We start from the raw sequence: 17254 nt of genomic DNA, 5'->3' as shown, positions 1-17254 counted from the left end.
AGTAAAACTTGCCAATGTTTTGCTTTATGGTGTGTGGCTTATCTTAAGAACTCCTTCCCTGTCCCCAAATCACCAGGATGTTCTCCTACATATTCTTCCATAATAGCTTCATAGTTTTACTGTTCATTTTTAGGTCTTTAATTCATTTGGATTCTATCTTTGTTTCAATTGTGATAAGAACCTATTTTTCTCCATAGAGCAAGCTAGTTTTCTTATCCCATCACCTGACAACCCAACCTTGGCTGGTTTATGTCAAGTTATCCTATATGTGCGGGTCTATTTCTGAGCTCTCTGTCACAATCCATTGGTTTATTGAATCTGTTCTTTTGTCATCATGACACTCTCTTTCCTTCTGTGGCTTTGTGATGTGTCCAAAAAGCAGATAGTGCTAGTTGCCCCGCTTTCCTTTTTTTTTTTTTTAAGTTGACAATTATGTTTTGACCTTTATGTTTCCATGCAATTTTGGAAAGCTTTCCATATTCAAGGGATTTTTAAAAGTCTCTATTTAATGATAATTGAAGAGGCACAGGCAGTTGCAAAAATTACACATAGAGGTTTTAGAATCGTCCACTTAGCTTCCCCTAATGGTGACTTTCACTCGCATCCCTGTGAAGAGACCACCAAACAGGCTTTGTGTGAGCTACAAGGCTGTTTATCTCACCTGGGTGCAGGCGAGCTGAGTCTGAAGAGAGTCAGCGAGGGAGATGGGGGCTGGGGCTGTTTTATAAAATGTGGGTGGGTAGTGGAAAATTACAGTCAAAGGGGTAGTTCTCTGGCGGGCAGGGGCGGGGGTCACAAGGTGCTCAGTGGGGGAGCTTTTGAGCCAGGATGAGCCAGGAGAGGGAATTTCACAAGGTGATGTCATCAGTTAAGGCAGGGACCCGCCATTTTCACTTCTTTTGTGGTGGAATGTCATCAGTTAAGGCAGGAACAGGGCATTTTCACTTCTTTTGTGATTCTTTAGTTACTTCAGGCCATCTGGATGTATACGTGCAGGTCACAGGGGATATGGTGGCTTAGCTTGGGCTCAGAGGCCTGACAGTGACATGTTTTATAACTGTAGTGTAATCAAAATGAGGACAAAATAGGACATTCACACTGGTGCAGTACTATTCACTAGACCACAGACTTTATGCCATTTTCATAGGATTTTTAAAAAATGAGTTGTTTTGGATTTATAGATTAATTGGAGTCAAATTGACGTCTATGAACAATATTACATTATTCAGATCTTCCTTTAAGTCTCTTAATGGAGCTTTAAGATGGTGTGTATGCTAGGTGCTGTACTAGGAGCTGAGGATGCAGAATTTAATCAAACATGGCTTCTACCTGAAAAAGCTAAGAACCATTATGAGAAATAAACATATAAACTAGAAAGTTTAATAAAGTATTTTAAATGCTATGATGGGGTAGGTACAGGCTATGGGTGGGACAATAAGGAGAAAATTAGAACTGAATCTGACAATTGATGTGAGTCATAGGAATTTTGTGGAGCTCTTATGCTTTTAAAACATTTTTCTTGGCCCACTGTTCTGTAAGTAACTGACTAGAAACATTGAATAAATGAATGGAGAATACCTTAATAGTTTATAGCATATTTGTTCTGACATAAAGTAACAATTATTTTTAACTCCTCTAGTCATTCATTGTACTTTATAACAACTAAATAAAACCTGCCAAACAAAACAAAATTCACCTTACAAAATGAGTTAGTATGACAAGCGTAGATGATATGGAAATTTACAAGAGAATAACCATATGTCTTGTACATTTTTTATTTCTTTTTTTACTGATAATTTGGTTGTGGTGTGTCTTTCACTTCCAGCTGAAGCAGAATGACAGTGAGTTTTAAAACAGCTTTATTGAGGTACAGTCGACATATAACACACTGTATATATTTGAAGTGTAAACTTTGGTGTGTTTTGATGTATGTACACAGCCTGAAACTGTCACCATAAGTTCAAGATAACGAATGTATCACCCCCAAAAGTTTTCTGGTGCCCTTTTGTAATCCTTCTTTTCTTTTCCAAGTAGTCACAGATGAGTTTGCATTATCTAGAAATTTATGTCAATACATCATAAATCATGCAGTACTCTCTTTTGAGATTTGTCCGTGGTGTATATATCAATAGTTCATTCTTTTTATTGCTGAGTACTAAGCATCCAGTGTGTAGTATTCCATAGTTCATTTATTCACCTGGTGCTGGAAATGTGGGTTATTTCCAGTTTGAGGCTATTAAATAAAGTTGTTATTAATATTCTTATGCAAGTCTTTGTATGAACATGTGGTTTCTTTTCTCTTGGGTGGCAAGCCATTTACTTGCCAGTGGAATGGCTGGATCAGTTGTAGGTATGTGTTTTATTTTTTAAGAAGCTGCCCCAACTGTTTTCCAAAGTGCTTGTACCTACAGTTTTACATTCCTATGAGCAGTGTGTGAGAGTTCTAGTTCCTTCACATTCTTGTCAGCACTTGCTATGGTCTGTCTTTTAAATTTTAGCAATTCCAGTAGATGTTAAGTGTTATCTTATTGTGGCTTAAATTTGCATTTCCCTTTGACTAGTGGTGTAGAGCATCTTTTCATATGCTTATTTGCCATCCATATGTCTTTTTTTTTGGCGAAGTGACCATCCATATGTTTTGCCCATTTGTAATGGATTATTTGCTTTCGTATTGACTTTTGAGAGTCTATGTTTGTATGTACATACACAGTCATGTGATTTATTGTATATATGATGGTAGTCCCATAAGATTATACTGGACCTGAAAAGTTTCTCTTGCCCAGTGATGTTGTGTTTGTGTTGATGCTGATATAAGCAAACCTGGGCTGCCAGTTACACAACAATATAGCACATACAATTGCATACATCACGTAATATTTATAAATGATCATAAACGACTTTGTTACTGGTTTATGAATTTACTATACTTTTTATTGTTATTTTAGAGTATACGCCTTCTACTTCTAAAAAGAATGTTAACTGTAAAATAGCTTCAGGCAAGTCCTTCAAGAGTTGTCCAGAAGGCATTATCATCATAGGAGATGACATCTCCATGTATAATATTAATGTTTCCCCTGAAGACCTTCCAGTGGGGCAAGATGTGGAGATGGAAGACAGTGACATTGATGATCCTGATACTGTGTAGGCCTAGGCTAATGTGTGTGTTTGTGTCTTAGGTTTTAACAAGAAAGTTTACCCCCCAAAATTTTTTAATCGAAAAAATCATATACAATGAGGATATAAAGAAGGAAAATATTTTTATACAGCTGTATGGTGTGTTTGTATTTTCAGCTTAGTGTTATTTCAAAAGAGACAGAACATTAGAGATTTAAAAGTTTATAAAGTAAAAAAGTTACAGTAAAGTAAGGTTAATTTATTATTGAAGAAAGAAACATTTGAACAATAAATTTAGTGTAGCCTGTTAATGAAGTCTTCAGCAGCCTATGGAAAGGCCCCGTGACTTACCTTTTCATGCTCTTGAACCCTGTGTTTCAAAGAGCAGACATTTTACATTTTGAACATGTCCAGTTTGTCAGTTTGTTCTTTTATAGATTGGGATTTTAGTGTCTTGTCTAAGAAACTGTTGCCTCACCTAAGTTCATAAGTATTTTCTCTCATGTTTTCTTCTAGCAGTTTTCTAGCTTTAAGTTTTACATTTAAGTAAAAGATCCCATTTTGAGTTAGTTTTTGTATATGGTTCATGGTTATAGATTCAAATTCTTAAAAAAAAAAAAAAAAAGCTATCCAGTTGTTCCAGCACCATTTGTTGAAAAGACTGACGTGTCTTCAATTGAATTGTCTTTGTATCTTTGTTCACGTGTAAGTGGATCTATTTCTGGACTCTTTTTTTTCTGTTCAGTTGATCGTTTATCATCATGTCATTTTCACACTGTCTTAATTACTGTAGCTTTATAGTAAGCCTTGAAATTACGTAGTGTTAGCCATAAAACTTTGCTCTTATTCAAAGTTGTTTTGGCTATTTGAAGACAATTGCATTACCATATGAATTTTAGAATCACCTTTTCAGTTTCTATATGAAAGTCTGCTGTCATTTTGTTTGGAATTAGGTTGTATCACTAGATGAATTTGGGGAGAGTTGACAATAAAAGAACATTCTGGGTACATTACACAATCGTCATCTGCAAATAAAGATAGTTTTACGTCTTCCTTTTAATCCTTTTTTATTCTTTTGCCTTACTTCAATTCACTAGCTATAACCTTCAGTTACAATGTTGAATAGAAGTTATAGGAGTGAACATCTTTGTGTTATTCATGATTTTAGAGAAAAATAATTCAATCCTTCACCATTACATGTGCTATTAGATTTAGGGTTTTTTTTTTTTTTTTTTTTTTTTTGTGGGGTTTTTTGTAAATGCCCTTATCAGGTTGAGGAAGTTCCCTTCTGTTTCAAGTTTGCTGAGAAATTTTGGGTTTTCATGTTTTAAATCAGAAATGGATGTTAGATTTTTTTCAAATACTTTTTTTTTTTTTGAGACAGAGTCTCACTCTGTCACCCAGACTGGAGTGCAGTGGCTCAATCTCAACTCACTGCAGCCTCTGCCTCCTGGGTTCAAGCAATTCTCTTGCCTCAGCCTCTTGAGTAGCTGGGACTACAGGCACGTACCACCACCATGCCCGGCTAATTTTTTGTATTTTTAGTAGAGATGGAATTTCACCGTGTTAGCCAGTATGGTCTCGATCTTCTGACCTTGTGATTAGCCTGCCTCGGCCTCCCAAAGTGCTGGGATTACAAGCGTGAGCCACGGCACCGGGCCCTTTTATTTTTTATAAATTGATACATAGTATGTATCACTTGGAAGTAAGTGATATCTGAAGTGAACTATTTTCCTTTGCTCCAGAAATATCTCTCTACAAACACTTAACACATTAGTTACAGATCTTTTTCCTATTCTTTGAAGTAAGGCCCCAAATAATCTCCATCAAAACAATTAGCCTAATGTGAATTACTTTGTATATTTGAAATTTTAAAAAAGACATATGTTTTAAGTAATGTATGGCTCACATTTTAATGATGCAGCCTTGCTGCTTCCGTAATTAGACTAATTGAGGAGAAGAAAGTTAATATAGATGGTAACTAACAACTATATTCTCTTTTCGAAGAAATAATAATGTATTTAAAGTTAGTAGTATATGTGTTCCTAAACATGATTTGCAATTTCCTACAGATTTGTGGGATCACTGGGTACCATCATCATAAAATGTAAAGATTTTCGAATTATTCAGTTGGATATTCCTGGAATGGAGGAATGCTTGAATATAGCCAGTTCCATTGAGGTAAGTATTTTGGAAGCAAAATCTAATGAAACATACTTTTATATTATGACTCATTGTAGCTCTTCCATTTCTTCATTAGATAATTTAGTCATGTTCTCTGACTCAAATACTGAAGATTGATAGGAAAACCCTGGTTCATTGTTATATGAGTATAATGGGACTTTCTTGACTTCCAGCAGTGTCTGGTGTTAACTCGTTTTATATGAATAGCTCAATTCCATGAGTTGCTTGGAATTCCATGGAATTGCATTTCCAATGGCTTTATGGAATTTCCATGAGTTCATGCTGGTTAAATAACAGATACTGTTTCACTTGAGTGTATATGAATTCTTATTTAGGAAAACCATTAGAAGATTTAGTAAAGAGGTTCTTGGGAGAAATTTTAAAGTTTTGCTTGATGTTTTATGTTCACTATACAAATCTTGGTATTTTCTCAGTGCCGAAGACCGCAAACTTCTTTTTCTTTACTTGAGGTTTGTTCAAGTAAAATCTTATATGGAATTCTAAACCAATAAAATAGATACCGTTAGAATTGCTTTTAGTCACATTACAGTGAGTAGATATGGACTGGGGGGACCTAGAAGCCCTCATTGACTCGACTATTCCCACCTGCCCTCTAGAGAGTTCCTTAGAGACACTGCAAACCACTAGTGAGTTAACCAGTGCACTGTTCACTTCTCTACCAGGTTAGCAGCTGGAAGTGAAATTGTTTCTTCTTGAATATACTAGTATATCTTCTGTAATAAATACAATTCTAAAAATTTGAATAGAAATATTAATAAATTACAATATTGTACTATATTATTACTCATATATATACATTTTTACATGTATTAGTATATTATTGAATCATAGCACAGTTTGATTCTTGATTTCACCACTTGGTAGCTCGTGACCATTGGTAAAGTACTTAACATCTCTCTGATTTGTTTTCTACTTTTTATAAAACAAGGACAATAGAACCGATCTTTTCGGACTGTTGTAAGAATTGTATTAGTTGATGTGTGTCGAATACTTAGTGTAATACTTGGTAAATATCAGCTACCATTTGAGGGTTCTCTGTCATTACTTACTATAATTTTATGGTGATGCATTTTTTAAAAAATTGTGGTTAGAAAATACCTAACATAAGATTTACAGTCTTAACCATTTTTAAGTGTACAGTTTAGTAGGGTATAACTTTATTCACATTGTTGTGCAGTAGATCTGCAGTACTTTTTCATCTTGCAAAACCAAAACTCTGTGTTAAACAACACCCCATTTTCCCCCTCTCCAGCTCCTGATAACCCCCTTTCTACTTTCTATTTCTCTGAATTTGACTACTTTAGGGGTCTCGTATCAGTAGAATCATAGTACATAATCTTTGTGTGACTGGTTTTTTTCACTTAGCATAATATCCTCACAGTTCATCTGTGTTATAAATTCTGCCTTTTTGAGGCAGAGTAATATTCCATTGTTATAGATGTATGTGGTGAGACTTTTTATTAAAAAGTTACTTCTTTTCTAAAGCAAGTAACTATCACCAGTGATTGTAGTTTTTTGTTTGTTTTTAGTAATCTGAATTTTCATGTATCAATTAGCTTAAGACAGTGTATGTTTGCTTTATATTTATGTAAACAATATTGAATATTGGCTCAGATTACAAATAATATAAATTTTACTTGGATAGTTTAAATGGAAGAGCTCACACTGTTTTCTTTCCATTCTAACCAACCATTTTGATATACACTGAAATTTTAAATTGCCTTATTTTAAATTATTGCCGCTAAATTATGTCAGTTGATCTTAGGTTTATAGTACTTTCTAGACTACTGTAAGGACATAGATTTTTTTTTTCTGTGTTTGTGTAACTAATCTGGACTTTGTGTCCAAAATGCTATCAGTTTAGCTATTAAAATGGGTAGAAAGTCTTAAAATCTGTAGGTAGGATTTTAGTGATTTTAAAACAGGAATAGAGAAATAGAGGAAAAACTGTTACAGTACTAAGTAAATGGTACATAACACATTTCTTCCTGCCTTTGTTGAATTTTACTTAAGAAAATGAGAAGGTGAACTGAACTGTTTGTCTTACACGTCTGTCATTCGAAAGTAATGCATGATTTTGATTTGATGTAATTTGTTAGGTTGAATGAGAATGCCTGTAGTTTATAGACTGTTAAATTGAAATAATGTCCCACTATTTGGGCATTTGGGCAGAGGAACATTACCCACTTCCATTGAGCATGTGTGTGTTTGTGGGTTTTGTGTTTTTTTTCAGTTAGGAGATTGGATTTTCACTGACCAGTCTTCGTTTTTCTTACGCTTTGTGACAAGTGATCTGTCAGGTGGCTGTTTGGTTGGCTGTTTGGTTGGTGTCAGAGACGCTGCCTGTGGTGAAGCACAGTGGTGAAGGGAAAGGGGAAGTGTGCTACCCACTTGCTGACGCTGATCAGTTGTTTAAGTCGCTGTATATATTTTAAAGCTCTTTAGAAACTGATGGATCATATAGAAGCCCTTAAGACTGAAAAGAAGCCATAAATTATGAGCTCATTTGACCTCAGAAAATGAATGCTCTGTTAAATGTGCTTACAGCATAGTGAATAACATAGTGAACCTGTCCTCTATCCTTTTCCTGGCACACAATCCCTCCTGCTAGCCCTCCACCCTTCCCCGAATACATCTGGACGTGATTTATGAGTAACAATTGAATTTCTCATATAGCATAGCTGAGATGTCCTTTGTAATTAGGAGTCCATATACTCAAATATATTCAGCTGCCACACATAGAATCCCAGTGGAAGAATAGCTGGCAAGTGCTCAGTTCTCTAAATTGTAGTAATAACTTTTTTTTCTGTGTTTCACCTGCCTTTGGAATTGAAATGTTTTCAGTTCTCTCAGCATTAATGTGTTTAAAGGAAAATACCTCTTTCTAGTGACATAAGATCTCAAGATGAAATATGAGTGCTTATTGCCTATCAGAGTGGTTGCTGACTTGCATTTAAAATAGTGGGGGTTCTGATTGATGGCAGCCCTGAGTTAGGTCAGACATGGACACTGGCTGTTCTGCTTCTGGTTGGTGTGATTGGCAGCCAAAGACAATATAAATGTAGGAAAAAAAATATGTATATACATTTATATAGATAATGGATTATACAGCCATGCTTCTCTCTATTTTGTTTTATGAGGTAGGGGAGAAGGTTTCATGATTTATAGATGGATAGAAGAATAACTTTGGATGGAGTTATTTTTGCTAAACTGCTGAGCTGTATGTCCAGTCTACTGTTGAGTACTCATGGGCCTACCTTTTGCATGCCTGGTCTTCCTCTGACCTGGAGGGAGATAACCGCATTCTGAGCATTGCTGTTGGGCTTCCTCCTCCCGTCCAAGTGAATGTTGCCATCATTCCTGCAGTTTGAATTATGCTAATTGATATGGTATCCTTTTCCCCTCCCCACCCCACCCCCCCAACCCCAGTCATGGAAATACTTTTTTCCATAGTCCCCTTGACAGAAGGAAGAATCTGCCTGGTGATAGAGACTGTTCTGTCTGTCTGTTCCTCCCATCTACTCAGGTTTTCATATGTCTGTTATCCAGGATTCAAGTGCTCCAGATAATTATAGGCCCATTTGGGGATGATAGAGTTATTGCCCCCATTTGAGAATAGATCCCTGCAGCGTAAAGATATGATGATACCTGACCAAATGGCATACTAGTCTAGGAAGGGAGGAAGTGAACATTGATGCAATTTCTACGTATGTAGAGCATGTAATAGCTGAAATTGACCAGGTGCGGTGGCTTACGCCTGTAATCTCAACACTTTGGGAGGCTGAGGTGGGCAGATCACCTGAGGTCAGGAGTTCAAGACCAGCCTGGCCAACATGGTGAACCCCATCTCTACTAAAAACACAAAAAAATAGCTGGGCATGGTGGCGGGCACCTGTAATCCCAGCTACTCAGGAGGCTGAGGAAGGAGAATCGCTTGAACCCGGGAGGCGGAGGCTGCAGTGAGCCAAGATCACGCCATTGTACTCTAGTCCGGGTGACGAGCAAAACTCTGTCTCAAAAAAAAAAGCGGGAATTATTTTAGATTTTATTATATGCCAGACACTGTTCTAAGCCTATTACACACATTATCTCTCTTAATGCTCCAACAACCCTATGAAGTAGGTATGTTATTTCCCCCATTTTATAGTTGAGGAAACTGAGGCAGAGTGGTTACATGGCTTTCCTGCTGCAGTGCTAGGACTTGGAATTTCAGTTCAGCGTTCCGATTCCCATCTGACTGTAGACCTCTAAGCTGTATCATCCTTTTTTACAGTTACTAACCCACTCTGATTTCAAATAATTTACATAAGTTTATTTAGGTAATAACTGGATTTTGAGCTAAGACCCTACTGTCTAGCCAAAAACTGATCCCCAGAAATACTTAGACCTTTTTATTAAGCTTTATTAAGTGATGTCAAGAGGTGTTACTTGATTTTTCTTCTAGAATTCATATGCACATTTTTTTGTTCTTTTTTTCATCCTGTCAACACTTTTGAGTGTATGTTATGTGTCAGATGCCTTGTTAGATACTAGAAGCAAGGAAATCAGCTTTGTAGGACTGTAATTGTGTCTAGTGATAAACACAATGTTAGAGAAACATATTGAGTGCCCATCATTATTAGACCATGTTTGCTTAATAGTAATTTGTCACTTAGAATGTGTTTCCAATGGTGGGTGTTTCTTTTTTGTCTTTCTTTTCTTTTTGCCCCCCAGGCGTTGTCTACCCTGGACTCCATCACTCTGATGTACCCTTTCTTTTACCGTCCTATGTTTGAAGTGATAGAAGATGGCTGGCATTCCTTCCTTCCTGAGCAAGAATTTGAACTCTATTCCTCAGCTGTGAGTTAACTTTTGAGAACTGTGGATTATGAGAAGTAACCCAATACCTTATTTGACTTGTGAAAATGATCACTTCTTTTGAAGAGTAATAAGGTGAAGTTGACTTATCCATTCCTAATCTTGTATTTAAAAGGATTGAAGCCATATAGAGTGTGATCTCTGATCACAAAGGAATTAAATTAATAATCAATAATTCTAAGATATCTAGGAATACCCCCAAGTATTTCTAAATTAAACAGAACACTTGTAAATAATCTGTGTGTCAAAGAAATTAGAAAACATTTTGAACTGAATGATAATGGTAAAATAGCATATTGAAATTTGTGGAATATAGACAGCTAAGGCAGTGTTTAGAGATAAACTTATATCTTTAACATTTTTACTAGAAAAGAAAGAAAAGCCTAAATTATTGACCTAAGCACCAACTTAAGAAGCTAGAAAAAAAGAGCAAAGTAACTAGAAAGAAAAAATAATAAAAATAAGAGCAGAAAACAATAAAATAACTAGAATAAGCAAGTTTAGCAAAGTTGGTTGATATAAGATCAGTATACAAAAATGAATTGGCGACAAGCAATCTGACAATGAATAAAATATTTAGGAATAAATTTAACGAAAGAAAATCAAGATCTATACACTGAAAGACACAAAACATTGTTGGAAGAAGTTACAAGAGATCTAAATGAAAGGAGAGATATACTATATTGTGTACATCAATTGGAAGACAATATAGTTAAGGTTAGTGGTTGGCTGACTTTTGTGAAAGACCATTAGATAGTAGATATTTTAAGCTTTGCAGATCGTGTGGTCTCTATTATGACTGCTGAACGCTGCTGTTGTTGCATGAAAAAAGCAATCAGATGGGACATCAATGAATGGATGGTGCTATGTTCTAGTGAACTTTATTTGCAGAAACAAGCAGCAGGCTGGATTTGGCTCATTAAAGTGGCAGTTCTCCCTAAATTGATCTACAGAGTCAGTGCAATCCCTGTTAAAATTCTAATAGGTGTTTTTGTAGAAATGGACAAAATGATATAAATTTTATGGAAACGCAGATTTAAGTATATAAGTTTGTATGGAAAGTCAAAACAGCTTTGACAAAACACTTGATTATAAAACTTACTGTAAAGCCACAGTAATCAAGAGAGTATGGTATTGGCGTGAGGAAAGACATAAAGACCAATGGAACGGAATACAGGGTATAGAAATAAATCTTCCCCTTAATGGTCAGTTGATTTTGATAAAAGTACCAATAAAATCAATTGGGAATGGATAGCTTTTCAACCAATAGCATTGGAGCAATTGGATATCCATATGTAAAAAAAGATAAACCTAGACCCTTACCTCATATCATCCACAAAAATTAACTAAAATGTATTATAGACCTAAACATAAGAACTAAAACTATCAAACTGCTTTAAGAAAGCACAGGAGAAAATCTTTATGACCTTCAGTTAGGCAAAGATTTCTTAGATATGACACCAAAAGTGACTGAAAGCAGATAAAGCAGATTAGTGATTTCCTGGTATTGGGTGTTACACAGGTGTATACAACTGTCAAGACTCATGAAATTGTGTAGTCAAAATGGATCCAGTTTATTTTTTATAAGTTTTGTTGACTGAAAAGAAGATAAAAGAATAATGCAAAGGTTAAGTAGCTGATTAGAAACAGCTAAGGAGAAAATAAGTGATTTGGAATATAGATCTGAAATAATTACTCAGAATACGGAACAGAGAAGGAAGATGGAAAAACAGAGAGGTTAGACACATGCATGTGTAATAAAGGAATAAGATCCAATATTTATCACATGGGAGTTTAGGATAAAAGATGATAGAGGCTGGGTATGGTGACTGACACCTATAATCCTAGCACTTTGAGAGGCTGAGGCAGGCAGGTCACTTGAGCTCAGGAGTTTGAGACCAGCCTAGGCAACATGGCGAAACCCCATCTCTATGAAAAAATTTAGCTAGGTGTGATGACATATGCCTGTGGTCCCAGTTACTTGGGGTCTGAGGTGGGAGAATTGCTTGAGCCCAGGAGGTTGAGGTTGCAGTGAGCAGTGATCATGCTGCTGCACTCCAGCCTGGGTGAGAGAGCAAGACCCTGTCTCCAAAAAAAAAAAAAAAAAGAAGAAGAAGAAGAAAAAAAAGATGATGATGATAGAAGAAAGACAATATTCAAATACATAATGGTTGATAACTCTCCAGAATCAGTAAAAGTTAACTGAACCCTTAAGCTAAGGTATGCCAGCAAATACCATACAAGATAATAAAAAAAAAACTTTAGACGTGTTGTTGTTCAGCTACTGAACAATAAAGCAAAGAAAATACCACAAAATTAAAGAAAAGACAAATTACCTGCATGGTGTTGGATTAACAGAGGAAAAAAATTTGATCCATATCTATTCATGCTAAACGCTCTTAAGAGTTGGATTTGAAGGGAATTTCTTTAATCTGATAAAGGATGGCTACCAAAACCAAAAGCATAACAAAAACAAATCTTGTATCATTCTCTCTAAGTTCAAGAATGAGACAAGGATGTCCATTATCACTACTCCTAGTCAGCTCAATAAGACAACAAGGAAAAATACGGGGTATAGGGATTGAAATGAAGGTAGCAAAATTGTCATTATTTATTGATTATATGCTTGTCTTTATAGGAAAAGGAAAGAATCTTGAGACCACAGGCATTTCTCTACGCCACACACAAGTTTAAAGAGATGCAGTTAAAATACAACAAAGATTATAGGGTTTCTAGGACTATATCTAAGAAAAGATAGTAAGACCTTTATTGAGAGAATTATAAAATTTATGGAAAATTTTAAAAGCTTAAATAAATGGAGAGACAATATACTCATGGATAGAGAGACTGAATATTCTGAAGATGGAACTCATTCCCTCCGATTTACAAAGTCAATACAATCTTAATAAAAAACCCCAGTTGGTTTTTACATTGGATTTGATAAAAGTTACATGGTGGAAGACCAAAAGACCAAGAGGAGCCAAGTTACTCTTTGAAGTACAAAAAGGTGAGAGGAGGAGACTTAGCCTACTAGATACCAAACTTATTTTAAAAGCTCTAGGAGTTACTTAAGTGGACTAGTGGGACAGGATAGAAAGCACAGTACACTGGGACTGACAGAAGCCACATTGCAGATCAATGGAGAGCCCTGTCATTCTCCAGAGTAGGAAATCAATAAATAATATATCATAGCGAAAATTCAAGAAATAACAGTATAATCATGTTATTTAGAAATGTAAAGGTAAACACCAAAAAAGCTAAAAATGTTGAAAATGATTGTCTTTGGGGAAAGCAAATTGGGATGGGCTAGCAAGGAACAGATAACTACATTTTTTTTTAAAATAATAAATCTTTAGAAACTGTGTTTTTTAAAATTAATTAATTTATTATTTTTTGAAACAGAATCTCACTCCAGTTGCCCAGGCTGGAGTGCAGCGGCACTGTCACAGCTCCCTGCAGCCTCGACTTCCTGGGCTCATGTGTTCTTTCACCTCAGCATCCTAAGTAGCTGGAACTAAAAGCGCGTGCCACTGTGCCTGGCTAATTTTTGCATTTTTAGTGGAGCCAGGGTTTGGCCATGTTGCCCTGGCTGGTCTTGAACTCCTGGACTCAAGCAGTTTGCCTGCCTCGGCCTCTCAAAGTGCAGGGATTATAGGTGTGAACCACTGTGCCCAGCCTAGAAACTATGTTTTTAAAACTGGTAACATAAATAACTTCGAAAAGTGAAAAAATTTAATTAAAAATGTGATACTGTATCTTATAAAATCATGTTTTAAAGTAATACTCTTGTCCTGTAGTACATCTAAGGTACTTTTTAGCTTTATCTTCCTGCTCTTGTAACCCATGGTTAGGCCAACTCAGATATACAGAACATATTGAAATTTACATATAATTTGATTTTTTTTTTTTTTACTGTAAAACCTTTTGACAGTCTTCAAGGTGTTTTCAGTTCCGATGTTAAAATAAGTTGTCATTTGATAGTTTTATATTGTATACTTTTAGTCCTTAGTGTATTCAGTTTGAAATTATTTCATTGACTTCTAAGCTTAACCTTCCTTAGTATTGAGTTGTTACTGGTTTAAGAAAGGTGTTACCAATCTTAGTACATTTTTTACCTTTTTTACAAGAAAAGAACAAAGGACTTGACGTAGGTAGTAGCTCTGTTCTCATCTGTTCTGGGGATGCATTATCTGGAGTCTTACAGTCTTACTTGTGCTTTTAGAGGATCATTCACAAACTAAATGGGACCCAGAAAAGGAAGAAGTGGGATGATGTTGCCCATGGTAATTGTGGATGTGCTTAATATATTTAATTTGGGGAATAGAACACTAAGGAGAAACAACTGTCTTTCAAACATCGGATGGGATACCATGTAAAATAGGGAACTTGTGCCGCGTTTTCTGAAAGTACGGTAAAAACCAGTAGAGGAAGCTACAGAGCAACAAGTTTTGCTCAGTATGAGAAAGAATTTTCTAGGAACTGGTGATACCTAGGAATGCGGGAAGCTGGCCCTGAACCATGGAGCTCCTTTTCTGTGCAGCTACTTACTTACATATAAGCTACAGATCCTTCTGTTAAATTCCTGAGAAATGGCTTCTTCATCAGTGAAAGTTGACCTCTAAGGTCTTTTAAAATTTCTCAGATTATTTTGTGACATTGAGATAGTTGCTTAGCTTTGAAGTATTTTGTGTTTTTCAGGCCAGTGAATGGAGGCTAAGCTATGTCAATAAGGAATTTGCTGTCTGTCCCTCTTACCCGCCAATTGTCACAGTGCCCAAATCCATCGATGATGAAGCTCTTCGGAAGGTAGCTACATTTCGACATGGAGGGCGCTTCCCAGTACTAAGCTATTATCACAAAAAAAATGGGATGGTAAGTGCACAGCACTACTGCTTGATGTACTGAAAGGCTTGGCTTGGGGATCTTTTCATAGAAATGTTCCCTTTTTCTATCTGTCTGTTCACTGAAATGATTGTTCAGGTCTCCACCACGAGGGCTTCCTTAGTGTAAGCTTTAGGGAATCAGGAGTAGGGTGTTTTCTGTGGTGAGGATGTGATGCTGAATTCTTCCCATGATCCTGCTCAGCCGTATAAAAGCCCTGATAGCTTTATCTCCAGGACACTATACAAAGGAAACTAGTGTTTATTTGATGCTTACAGCAACATTCTTCTGGTAGAAAAATGAGAAATTTCTCTGCGCAGAATAATGGTAAAAGACTTGAATTTTTCTTACCAACTTTCCATGTGAAAGGTGAATTGAGCAGACGTGTTTATTTTCAAAGGCGAGAAGAGTGATGCTCATGTCATTTACTCACAACTCTAGTAACACTGGAGTCAGGATTAAACAAGGAGTTAAGATAACCACCTTGTAATGGTGGCCACTTGAAAGAACTCTAAACCATTCACCAGGGAAGACATTAGTATACTAGACACTGATTTCTTGAGAAAAGTTTCAAAAGCAAACATTTCCAGATATATAGTTGGTAGGGTAGTTTTTGGAAACAAGTAGTTAAATCCTGGAATACTGAAAAGGATGGTAGAGGCTGCTGGAGAATAAATAATAGACAGTCAGCTTCTGAGGTATTGGAAATGATTTCCCAAACAATGAGAACAGTGTTTGAACTTTTAAATTTTGCCACTGGTGCCTTTACTTTTATAATTCTTTTAAAACCTACCAACTCTATGTATGTTTAGTTGAAGTCAAGGTTTACTGACTCCTAGGCCATTATTGTCTTATTACACGGCCAGGTCCACAGGTATTTGACTCACACACTAAATGAATTGCAATATTCGATCTTAAAGAGGTGATAGAATTTATTATGTGACAGTGTTTTGAGACAGAGAAACTGTGTAAAAGCTCCAGGCTTATCTTTTACAGTTATTAACTATTATCAATACATGCAAATATTTATTTGTTTCTGGATCAAATCCATCTCCAGAGTGTCACACAATTGTTTTTGAGATACTCTTAATCTAGCTAATTTCTTTCTGTTTTCAGAAACCGTAAAAGCAACTGCTGTTGAATTTTCAGCTTTATTGTGCTTCTAGGTAATTATGCGAAGTGGTCAGCCACTCACTGGCACAAATGGGAGGAGGTGCAAGGAAGATGAGAAGCTGATAAATGCTACCCTCAGGGCGGGAAAGCGTGGCTACATCATTGACACCCGATCCCTGAACGTGGCTCAGCAAGCTAGAGCCAAAGGAGGTGGTTTCGAACAAGAAGCTCATTATCCCCAGTGGAGGCGAATTCATAAGTCCATTGAGAGGTAAAAGATTCCAGAGATAGTAAGGACTCTTACTAGAAGCTAATTACAGTGGGTAAGCCCTTAGCCATTTGAAAATCACAAGTGCTCAAATTAACCTATGCATTAATTTAGGGTCACTGATTGTCTAGCCATCTTCTCATTTTTTTTAGTCAGCTTTATTAAGGTTTAATTGACAAATACAAATTATATATATTTGTGACGTGCACTCTGCTGTTTTGATATACATATACGTTGAGAACTGGTTAAATTAAGTGAATGAACATAACTGTCACCTCACATAGTTATACCATTTTTTTGGACGGTGAGAACATTTAGTATCTATTCTCTCAGCAATTTTCAAGCATACAATATATTATTTTTAACTACAGTTACCATGCTGTACAATAGACCTGCAGAACTAATTCCTCCTAAGTGAAACTTTGTAACCTTTGATCAACATCTCCCCATATCTGTGTCCCTCCTACCCCGACCCCTCCTGCCACTTTCTCTTCCTCTGGCAGCCACCATACTACTCTCTGTTTCTATGAGTTTAACTTGTTTAGATTCCACATATAAGTGAGTGCATACAGTGTTTATCTTTCTGTGCATGGGTGCCTGGCTTATTTCATGTAGCATGATGTCATCCAGGTTCATCCATGCTGTGGCAAATGACAAGTTTCCCGTCTTTTTAATTTTTATTTTGTTGAGATGGAGTCTTGCTCTGTCACCCAGGCTGGAGTGCAGTGGCACGATCCCAGCTCACTGCAATCTCTGCCTCCCAGGTTCAAGTGATTCTCCTGTCTCAGCTTCCCAAGTAGCTGGGACTACAGGTGC

At 36.4% G+C, this 17254-nt stretch overlaps 1 protein-coding gene across 1 annotated transcript in view; it reads left to right on the top strand.

The window, feature by feature from the left end:
• MTMR9 (myotubularin related protein 9) overlaps positions 1-17254 on the top strand; it is a 44030-nt gene that overhangs the window by 5931 nt on the left and 20845 nt on the right. The window contains exons 2-5 of the mRNA XM_017883683.1: positions 5187-5295; positions 10033-10158; positions 14875-15048; positions 16224-16441. Of these exons, the coding sequence (XP_017739172.1) occupies positions 5187-5295; positions 10033-10158; positions 14875-15048; positions 16224-16441 (627 nt within the window). The remainder of the gene's footprint in view (positions 1-5186; positions 5296-10032; positions 10159-14874; positions 15049-16223; positions 16442-17254) is intronic.

The sequence above is a fragment of the Rhinopithecus bieti genome, unplaced genomic scaffold (genome assembly GCF_001698545.2).
Source record: "Rhinopithecus bieti isolate Rb0 unplaced genomic scaffold, ASM169854v2 scaffold_13857, whole genome shotgun sequence".
NCBI lineage: Eukaryota > Metazoa > Chordata > Mammalia > Primates > Cercopithecidae > Rhinopithecus > Rhinopithecus bieti.
Note: the sequence above shows the minus strand (reverse complement) of the source record. Positions and strands in the feature narration are given on the sequence as shown.